The sequence below is a fragment of the Erythrolamprus reginae genome, chromosome 5 (assembly GCF_031021105.1).
Source record: "Erythrolamprus reginae isolate rEryReg1 chromosome 5, rEryReg1.hap1, whole genome shotgun sequence".
Taxonomy (NCBI): domain Eukaryota; kingdom Metazoa; phylum Chordata; class Lepidosauria; order Squamata; family Dipsadidae; genus Erythrolamprus; species Erythrolamprus reginae.
The window spans coordinates 2920507-2931759 of record NC_091954.1 but is presented as its reverse complement, the minus strand read 5'-3'; the positions used below and the strand labels follow the sequence as shown (position 1 = coordinate 2931759).

The window sequence follows — 11253 nt, the reverse complement described above, 5'->3', positions numbered from 1 at the left end:
CTGTTCCTGGCTTGTGGCCCAGCAGCTTTGGAAGATCCGTGGGAGGTATAGGTCTGCTATCTGCAGCTTTGGCTTGGCAGCAAGAATTCTGTATTGCTGCATGGACTTTTGGCCTTCGTGAAATATATCTGAAGATACAGCATTTTCCTGTTTGTAAGGACATTTTCTGTTACCTGTGTTTTTCTTGAATTTTATAAAACTGCCTTTGACTTTTACCAGTGTGTCTGGCTTCTCTTTTTGGGTTGGTATTGGCTTCTGGAGTGACCCAGACAGAACACCATCTTTGCAAATTGCACCTCAAACTCTCTCAACAACCTATCTAGACTTCACTGTAGACCACGTTGAATAAGCAATCCGTGACCTCAAACCTTCCTTATCAGTCGGACCAGATGGTCTTTGTGCATACTTCCTAAAAAAGCTCTCTTCTGCTATAGCTGAACCTCTAAGCAACAAGTTGTCAAAACTGGAAGCGCCATTTCCACCCCTGTCCCTGTCAAAAGTGGCGTTCCCCACGGCAGCGTACGAGGTCCTACTCTCTTCATTCTCCACATCAACAACCTCACAAGCAACTGTGTTCTTTTCGCCGATGATGTAAAACTTTTCAACGCCACAGACAACACATCTAGATTTGTCTTACATTGTATTGTTATTGCTGTGAGCCGCCCCAAGTCTGCGGAGAGGGGCGGCATACAAATCTGATTAAACTAAACTAAACTACTCTCCAAAAAGACCTCGACTTTGTCTCAGATTGGTCTAACACCTGGCAACTTCAAATATCAACCAACAAATGCTCTACCCTCCACATTGGCAAAAAGAACCCGAAATCTGAAGCGGCCAATGATCTGTATATGACTATTGAAAAGTTTTCTTTTATAACTGAAAATTTAAAATGAAACTTTTTTTTTTTTTAAAGAAAACCTTCAGAGAAATTTCTGCTCAGCTGGGCATGGATTAAGAGTTGATCCTTAAATATTTGCTTCCACCAGATAGAACGAGGCAGAGTACTGCTTGCTTATGTGTCAAAACTCCCCAACAATAGTTGTTTTGTGGTTCATATCCTGACAAGAGTCAATAAGGAAGCAAGGAGGAAGTCCAAGCCGTTAGTGACACCTTGCTTTGCTGAAAAATGTGGTTTGAATATGGTGACTTAGAACATTTATTCTAATAATGCGGATGTGAAATGTGAGACCTCATTACGTAAGCGATGGTCTATAAACGGAAACTTTAAAGTCTACCAATTTATTCTTCCCAAGACGCCTGTGAAACATTGGAAATCACAAAGTAAGTGATCTGACTTTTGATTCAACAATGAAAAGAGATACTTCATGTAAAATCATTGGTGATTCCTTTCTAAATCTGTCAGTCAATCAGCCTTCAGAGTCATTTTTCTAAACCTGGGAATGGATTAAGAGTTGATTGTTAAATATTTCCTTTTATCAAATATAAAGATCGAGAGTTAGATTTAAAAAAATGAATGCTGTATTTTTCTATGCAGACTGCTGATTATTTCTAAATATATGGGGAACTAAGAGTTTATTTGATTGAGCAATTAGAATGTTTTTTTTCTATTTATGGAAGACTTCGTTCTATATGTTATTTCAATACCTCTGAGAACATGGATTTCCTTGTGTAAGGCAGGACTTAATTCCATGTATACTTTTATACGGTAATGAGGGCTGGGATGGAAACCAGCATTCCTTATTCCATCAGCTATTAGATAGATAGATAGATAGATAGATAGATAGATAGATAGATAGATAGATAGATAGATAGATAGACAGACAGACAGACAGACAGACAGACAGACAGACAGACAGACAGACAGACAGACAGAAAAGATAGATGATAGATGATAGATGATAAATAGAAAGATGATAGATAGATAGATAGATAGAGAGAGAGAGACAGACAGACAGACAGACAGACAGACAGAAAAGATAGATGATACATGATAGATGATAGATGATAAACAGAAAGATGATAGATAGATAGATAGATAGATAGATAGATAGATAGATAGATGATAGATAGATAGATAGATAGATAGATAGATAGATAGATAGACAGACAAACAGAGATAGAGGCAGACAGACAGAGATAGAGGCAGACAGACAGACAGATGATAGCTATCTAGCTAGCTAGCTAGCTAGATAGATAGATAGATAGATAGACAGACAGACAGACAGACAGATAGATAGATGATAAATAGAAAGATGATATCTATCTATCTATCTATCTATCTATCTATCTATCTATCTATCTATCTATCTATGCCATCCATTCATTCTATTCTATCATCTATCTATATTATATCATCTCATATCTATCTATCTAACTATCTATCTATCTATCATCTATCTATCTATCTATCTATCTATCTATCTATCTATCTATCTATCTATCTATCTATGTATCTAACTGCCCACCTGCCTACCTGCCTACCTGCCTACCTAACTACCCAATGTGTTCTTTGAGTGTTCCCTTTATTTTTTGAGCAGTGAATATAGCTAAGAGTTCAATTGTTAGGACTTTGGTGGCATTTGAGTTTCTTTCTCTTTCTCTGTGCACTAATATTTATTTATTTATTTATTTATTTATTTATTTATTTATTTATTTATTTACTTACTTATTTACTTACTTACTTACTTACTTGTTTGTTTGTTTGTTTGTTTGTTTGTTTGTTTGTTTATTTGTCAATCAAGTATAGGATAGTATATCCTATCGGGCAATAGGACAGGGACAATAGGGCAATAGGACATGGAGGGTAGGCACAATGGTGCACTTATGCACACCCCTTACAGATCTCTTAGAAAAGAGGAGAGGTCAACTGTAGATAATCTAAGGTTGAAGATTTTGGGGTTGAAGCAAGAAATCACAGAGCCAGGAAGTGAATTACAGGCATCGATCACTTTATTGCTGAAATCGTATTTTCTGCAGTCTAGTTTGGAGCGGTTTAAATTTAGTTTGAATCTGTTACGTGCTCATGTGTTGTTGTGGTTGAAGGTGAAGTAGTCATTAATAAGGAGGACATTTTGGTATATGATTTTGTGAACTATGATTAGATCAGTTCAGAAGTGACGTAGTTGTAAATTGTCTAATTTCAGAAATTCAAGTCTGGTGGAATAAGGTATTTTGTTGCGGGGGGGTGGAGTGAAGGACACTTCTTGTGAAATATTTCTGGACACTCTCAATTGTATTAATGTCTGATACGCAATGCGGGTTCCATACAGCTGAGCTGTATTCTAGAATTGGTCTGACAAATGTTTTGTAAGCTCTGGTTAGCAGTTCAAAGTTACCAGAGAAGAAGCTGCCTAAGACGCCTTAAACAAGATCTAAGTATTGCCCACAAGATCATATGCTGCAACGTCCTGCCTGTCGGCGACTACTTAAGCTTCAACCACAACAACACAAGAGCACACAACAGATTTAAACTTCATATTAACCGCTCCAAAATTGACTGTAAAAAATATGACTTCAGTAACCAAGTTGTCGAAGCGTGGAACTCATTACCGGACTCCATAGTGTCATCCTCAAACCCCCAACACTTTACCCTTAGATTATCTACGGTTGACCTCTCCAGATTCCTAAGAGGTCAATAAGGGGCGAGTACAAGTGCACTAGAGTGCCTTCCGTCCCCTGTCCTATTGCTCTCCTATATCTCCTAGACCTTTCTTCTATTCCTATATCTCTTCTACTATTCTTTCATTGATATGTTCTATTACTATATCTTCTTTTCTATTCTTCCTTAGATATATTTTACTATGAGTATCTCCTCTATAACCTTCATCATGCATTTTACTATGTGTATATAGATATATACCCACTGAAACCCTCATTGTGTATTGGACTAACTAACTAACTAACTAAATAAATAAACAAACAAACAAACAAACAAACAAACAAGTAAATAAGTAAATAAGTAAATACGTTAATTAATTAATTAATTAATTAATAAGATTAGATTATATAGGAATGAAATGTCCACAGACACCCAAGAAGGATTCTACAATCAACTGTTCAGATATTGTTTCCATATTCAGATTCTGACAATGTAAGTTAACTGGTTTCATATTATTATTATTTTTGTCATCTTAGGCCAAACTTCCAAATAATGCTGATATCCCTAACGATTCTTCTGGTGGCCTTGGAGGTCTCACTCCAAGACACCCCCAAAGCATCTATTGCTCCTCAAGACTGGTTGCAAAATGCATGCATGTTAATTATGTGTGCACCTAACAAAGAGGACCCCAGAAGAGAAATGGCCATTCAAGGTAACTAAACATCTGGATGAGAGTGTGCTAATTTTATAAATGCATAGAAGGAGGGGACAGATACCACATTTGGAAGACTGTGTTCAATTCTGGCGACTTCACCTACAAAAAGAGATGGATCAAATTGAATGGGTCCAAAGACGGGCTACAAGAATGGTGGAAGGTCTTAAGTATAAAACTAATCAAGAAAGACGTTCATGAACTCAATCTGTATAGTCTGAAGGACAGAAGGGAAAGGGGGGACATGATCGAGACATTTAAATATGTTAAAAGGTTAAATAAAGTTCAGGAGGGAAGTGTTTTTTTAATAGGAAAGTGAACAGAAGAACAAAGGGGCCCAATCTGAGGTTAGTTGGAGGAACGATTAGAAGTAACGTGAGAAAGTATTATTTGACTGAAAGAGTAGTAGATGCTTAGAACAAACTTCCAGCAAACGTGGTTGGTAAATCCACAGGAACTGAATTTAATTAAACATGCCTGGGATAAACATAGATCCATCCTAAGATAAAATACAGGAAATAGTATAAGGGCAGACTAGATGGACCATGAGGTCTTTTTCTGCCGTCAGTCTTCTATGTTTCTATGTGTGTCTTCTGATAACCTTCTGACAGGGGTGGGTTACTCCTGGTTCGGATTGGTTCATCCAAACCAGTAGCGAACAGCTGGTAATATCATAATAATGCGAGTGGTTATGGTCCTCCCAAGGCATACCCATATTTCTCCAGCACTCTACGGACTGCATTGGCTGCCAATTAGTTTCTGGACACAATTCAAAGTGTTGGTTATGACCTATAAAGCCCTAAGTGACATCAGACCAGATTACTTACGGGACCACCTTCTGCAGTATGAGTCCCAGCGACCAGTTAGGTCTCACAGAGTTGGCCTTCTCCAGGTCCCGTCATCTAGACAATGTTGCTTGGCAGGGCCTAGGGGAAGAGCCTTCTCTGTGGGGGCTCCAGCCCTATGGAATCAGCTCCCCCTGGAGATTGACACTGCCCTCATCCTCCTCACCTTCTGTAAAAGCTTAACGACCTATTTATGCCACCAGGCTTGGGGCCATTAGACCTTAGTCTCCTGGCCGACGAGTGTAGTGTGTTTTGCTGTGTGGATGGGAATGAATGATTTTAAATCTTATTAGAGCTTTCCAAAGTTTTTAGTATATTAATTGGATTTTTAGATATGTATATGGTATATTGTTTTTGACATGTTGTGAGCCGGCTCAAGTTCTTGGAATGGGGCAGCATACAAATCCAATAGATTAGATAGATAGATAGATAGATAGATAGATAGATAGATAGATAGATAGATAGATAGATAGATAGATAGAAACAGACAGACAGACAGACAGACAGACAGACATAATAGAGATAGATAGATAGATAGATAGATAGATAGATAGATAGATAGATAGATAGATAGATAGATAGATAAGAGAGAGAGAGAAACAGACAGACAGACAGACATAATAGATTAGATTTAGATACAGAGAGAGAGAGAGAGAGAGAGAGAGAGAGAGAGAGAGAGAGATGAGAGAGAGAGAGAAAAACAGACAGACAGACAGACAGACATAATAGATATAGATAGATAGATAGATAGATAGATAGATTGATAGAAAGAAAGAAAGAAAGAAAGAAAGAAAGAAAGAAAATAAATATATGTCACCAGTGAAGGGCCGTTCTTCTTGCCAGCTACCAAAGCTTCCTCGGAGGGAATAAAATAATAACCTAAAATCTACGGTAATCTAATCACAGACACGGTTTGGTGCAGGATTTTCTGAAGGATAAGCCAGGCTTTCTTATAATCCTGACTTATTTATGTCAACAATTGCCTATTTGCAAAAGGGGAAGTGCTTGGGATATACGTAAGGGACCTCAGCTGATAACAACACTGTAGGAGGGGAAAGTCTCCATTTGAGTCATTGAACCCATCTGTCATTCTCTTTATAAAATCCCCAGGACTTCAACAGTTTTCAAGTCCATCGGAACTCCTGGCTATGTCTGCAATGAACAAAGACCAACAGAGGAGTGGAACAAGTGGTGAGATTCATTTTCCAGAAAAGAAATTTACTATGGTGAAAAAATACTGTGACTCTACCTCCGTTGCCCCCCAAAGAAGGGGCTTGGATAAATATTCCTTGGCTCACAGATTTTTTTCAGGGATTTTGGTTCCTGTTTGTTGAACTTGGGCATATTTACACAAGGTTGTTCTACTTCCTGTTCCAAAGAAGGGTGGAGTAATTTTTCTGCCATCCACTGAGTTAATAAACTTGCTTCTTGGGCAAAGACAATTGTGGTCTATCCAGAAAGAAGGAAAGATTTAGAACCCATTGTTTTCTACAGGCAAAACTTGCCCAACCAGCCTTCCTATCAATAGCTGAGTTGAGGTTTGTATAAAACACCAGAAGACAGAATATCTATTGTTTGGGGCTGGGTGAATTTCCTCCTGTTCCTTCTATTATGAAGTTTACTCTGCTTCTTGTTCAGGCAATAAAGACACTGTGTTTCGTAGAAAAATTCATAAGGAAAAAATAATATCAGGGATCCATGGAGGCGCTTCCCACCCCAAATTTAAATATGCATATAAGAAATATAGTTTAGTTTAGTTTAGTTTAGTTTATTTAGATTTGTATGCCGCCCCTCTCCGAAGATTCAGTAGGATAATAGATTGGGCAAGTAGCTCGATTTTCTTCCATTGCTATAAAAGTTCAGTTCTAGATAATAATTAAAATGATTAAAGCATTTATGCTTTAATAGATATAGATAGATAGATAGATAGATAGATAGATAGATAGATAGATAGATAGATAGACAGACAGATAGATTGATAGATAGATAGAAACAGACAGACAGACAGACAGACAGACATAATAGAGATAGATAGATAGATAGATAGATAGATAGATAGATAGATAGATAGATAGATAGATAGATAAGAGAGAGAGAGAAACAGACAGACAGACAGACATAATAGATTAGATTTAGATATATATATATAGAGAGAGAGATGAGAGAGAGAGATAATAGATTGGGCAAGTAGCTCGATTTTCTTCCATTGCTATAAAAGTTCAGTTCTAGATAATAATTAAAATGATTAAAGAATTTATGGGTTAAAATCAGACGATTTGATTATTTCCTGTTTTAATTAGTTTAGTTTATTTTAGTTTATTTAGATTTGTATGCCGCCCCTCTCCGAAGATTCGGGGCGGCTAACAACAATAAAAAACAAGGTAACAAATCTAATATTTAAAAAGTAATCTAAAAAACCCCAATTTAAGAGACCAATCATACCAACAAACATACCATGTATAAATTCTATAAGCCGAGGGGGGAGGGAGAAAATTTTTTCAATTCCCCTATGCCTGACGACAGAGGTGGGTTTTAAGGAGCTTGCGAAAGGCAAGGAGGGTGGGGGCAACTCTGATATCTGGCGGGAGCTGGTTCCAGAGGGTCAGGGCCGCCACAGAGAAGGCTCTTCTCCTGGGTCCCGTCAAATGACATTGTTTAGTCGACGGGACCCGGAGAAGGCCCACTCTGTGGGACCTAACCGGTCACTGGGATTCGTACGGCAGAAGGCGGTCTCGGAGATATTCTGGTCTGGTGCCATGAAGGGCTTTATATTGTGACCGGAAACTGATCGGCAACCAATGCAGACTGCGGAGTGTTGGTGTAACCGCTTTCTGCCGCACGAATCCCAGCGACCGGTTAGATCCCACAGAGTTGGCCTTCTCCGGGTCCCGTCCACCAAACAATGTCGTTTGGTGGGTCCCAGGGGAAGAGCCTTTTCTGTGTTGGCCCCGACCCTCTGGAACCAGCTCCCCCCTGAAATTAGAACAGCCCCCACCCTCCTTGCCTTTCGCAAACTCCTTAAGACCCACCTCTGTCATCAGGCATGGGGGAATTGAAATGTCTTCCCCAGGCCTATACTGTTTATGTATGGTATGTTGTGTGAATGTTTTTTAAATTATGGGTTTCTAGCTTTCTAATTATTGAATTTGTATTTTACACTGTTTTTCTGTTGCTGTTGTGAGCCGCCCCGAGTCTGCGGAGAGGGACGGCATACAAATTTAATAAGTAAGTAAGTAAGTAAGTGAGTGAGCGAGCGAGCAAGCAAGCAAGCAAGCAAGCAAGCAAGCAAGCAAACAAACAAACAAACAAACAAACAAACAAACAAACAAATAAATAAATAAATAAATGAGGGTCAAGTAACGAAGTCCTACTGACTAGATGAAAATGTTCCCCAAGTTTATGCCTATGATAAATATCTTTTTTTTTCATTGAAGAATCTCTAATTGAGTTTGATAGCAACGAGGAAGTCTAATTCAATTTCATTGCCCTTCAGACCTTGAACTTCTTAAACTGCAAGTGAAAGAACTTCGGGTTCAAATGGACATTCTCAAAGCTACCTTCCTGAAAGTTCAACAAGGTGAGACATTTTGGGAGAAGGGGTTAGGCCCTTCTGTCAGAGTTTGTGGCAGGCACAACTCAGCAATTCGGCAGAATTCAAAACTTCTTTATATGCATAACCACACATAAGGCATACACACAATACCCATGCTGGTTTTTCCAATGTGGGTAGAGTGTTGTGGTTGGCTCTGGCCCAGCCCCTGCCCCAGTAAATGTGGAGGTGGATGCAGGGGAAACTTCAACATGTCATAGGCCTGTGTTATTGCCGACAGAGTCAGTTCAGAGTTTAGTTTCCTTGGAGGAAGAAGAAGGTGGGAGTGACTTGGAAGAGGGGGGCTTGGCACACAGCCCAGGCAGTCAATCTCCATTATCTTCCATTAAGGACATATTACAGGAAATAAGGGAGGCCACCTGTGTTTGGGTGGGGCTCCAGTAATTAGGGCTGCTGCTATAAATAGCAGCGTGTGGGTTTGGCCGTTGTGGAAGAATATCTGATCGCAGTTCTTCAGGAATCCTGGGTTGCTGTTTTCTGGACTTTGTTGATTTTTCATGCCTTTGAAACCAAAGCAGAGCAATGTCTGTGTGTGTGTCTCACTTCGTTGGAAGAAGAAGGGGTGTGAAGTTTCTTCATAGCTGCTAGCTAAGTACTTAATGACTGCCTAAGGGAAATTGTACAGACTACCCGGTTGTTTTGGGATGAGTGCTCTTTGCAATACAAAAAGAGTGCTTAGTTTATTTTGACTTTTGTGATAAAGAACATTGTTTTGAATTTTCAAACATGTGTGTGTCTGAAATTTGTACCCTTGAATTTTCGGGAGGTTCCTATCAGAGAGCCTGGCAGAACAGTAAGTGGGTACAAACACAGGCCGAGGCAGCAGAGATAAAAGAAATCTCCTATATATCTCAGTGCTATATAGGAGAGAGAAGAGACTCGGTGGTGCAGTGAACATAAGAGCATAAGAAGAACCCTGCTGAATTGGGCCAAAGCCCATCAAGTCCAGCATTCTGTATCCCACAGTGGCCCACCAATTGTCCATGGGGATCTTGAGCAGAAAGAGAAGGCAAGACCCTCCCTTTCCCCTGACCCACAACAAATGGGACCCAAGGGAACCCTGCCTGCCTCAACCCACATAGAGGCGGCACATAAGTGCACTACAGTGCCTTTCATCCCCTGTCCTATAGTCTCTCCTATATCTCATATTTCGTCTCTACCATATCCTCTATAACCTTCATTGTGTTTTTCATTTATTTATCTATTGATCTATTGATCTATTTATTTATTTATCTATTTATCTATCTATCTATTTATTGATTTATTTATCTATCTATCTATCTATCTATCTATCTATCTATCTATCTATCTATCTATCTATTTATTTGATTTTTATGCTGCCCTTCTCTTTAGACTCAGGGCGGCTTAGAACATGTTAGCAATAGCACTTTTGGACAGAGCCAGCAATATTGCCCCCACAATCCGGGTCCTCATTTGACCCACCTCGGAAGGATGGATGGCTGAGTCAACCTTGAGCTGGGGATGAGATTTGAACCACTGACCTACAGATCTAGCAGTCAGTTTCTATGGCCTGCAGTACTGCACTCTACCTGCTGCGCCACCCCGGCTCTCACATTATTGTGTATTGGACAAAATAAATAAACAAACAATGTTTTGTGATTCTCTTTCCTTCCAGCTGTCCTGTTTCCCAATGGAGCATTGGTGGGTGAAAAAATGTTCAAAAGAGCCAACAGTAAAGGAGATTTCCAGGTCGCCACCACCATTTGTGCACATCTGAGCGCCACACTCCCCTTGCCAAGGAACGCAGAAGAGAACAAGGCCCTCCAAGACATAGTAGCGTGGCATAAGGAACCGGCGATCCTGGCCATCACTTACAATACAGCTGAAGGCAAGTTTAAGGACCTCAAAGGCCAAGACCTACGGTTTTTCAACTGGGCTAGAGGAGAACCAAACAACCTCGGTGTGGAAAAATGTGTCGAAATGCACCCGGATGGCAAGTGGCATAACAGAATGTGTGACGTCGGCTGGTCCATCACCTGCGAAATTAGCATCTAAGGGGAGCTGAGGTCAGGTTTCAGCCTTGTCATTCCAACGGAAGTTGCCTTCTTCCACTTAAGCCAGCCCTCTTGGAATCCTTCCTCAGTCCGCCATTGAAGTAGTAGGCACACTTGATAATGCTTAGCTTTTACGATCCAGCACCCGATAGACGTTGCCAAGTCTTCTCTAGCTTAGCTTGGATAGCAAAACTTGCACAAGAAATGTAACGGCTTATAGATCCATTTCCTACCATTTCTAAATAAATGCATTTCCTACCAGCATTTGTTGCTTGAGACTCTATATTTAACTTACATAGAATGTAATGGAATAGAATAGAATAGAATAGAATAGAACAGAATATAGGATATAGAAACACAGAAACACAGAAACACAGAAACACAGAAACACAGAAACACAGAAACACAGAAACACAGAAACACAGAAACACAGAAACACAGAAACACAGAAACACAGAAACACAGAAACACAGAAACACAGAAACACAGAAACACAGAAACACAGAAACACA

At 39.6% G+C, this 11253-nt stretch overlaps 1 protein-coding gene across 1 annotated transcript; it reads left to right on the top strand.

Moving 5' to 3' along the window:
- The first annotated feature begins 1118 nt into the window (after window positions 1-1118).
- On the top strand, window positions 1119-11005 carry LOC139167468 (pulmonary surfactant-associated protein D-like). Its single transcript, XM_070751903.1, has 5 exons — window positions 1119-1281; window positions 4096-4271; window positions 6227-6307; window positions 8610-8693; window positions 10363-11005. Exons 2-5 carry the CDS (start codon window positions 4112-4114, stop codon window positions 10740-10742), a joined length of 705 nt encoding a protein of 234 aa, XP_070608004.1. The 5' UTR covers window positions 1119-1281; window positions 4096-4111; the 3' UTR covers window positions 10743-11005.
- The last annotated feature ends 248 nt before the right edge of the window (window positions 11006-11253 follow it).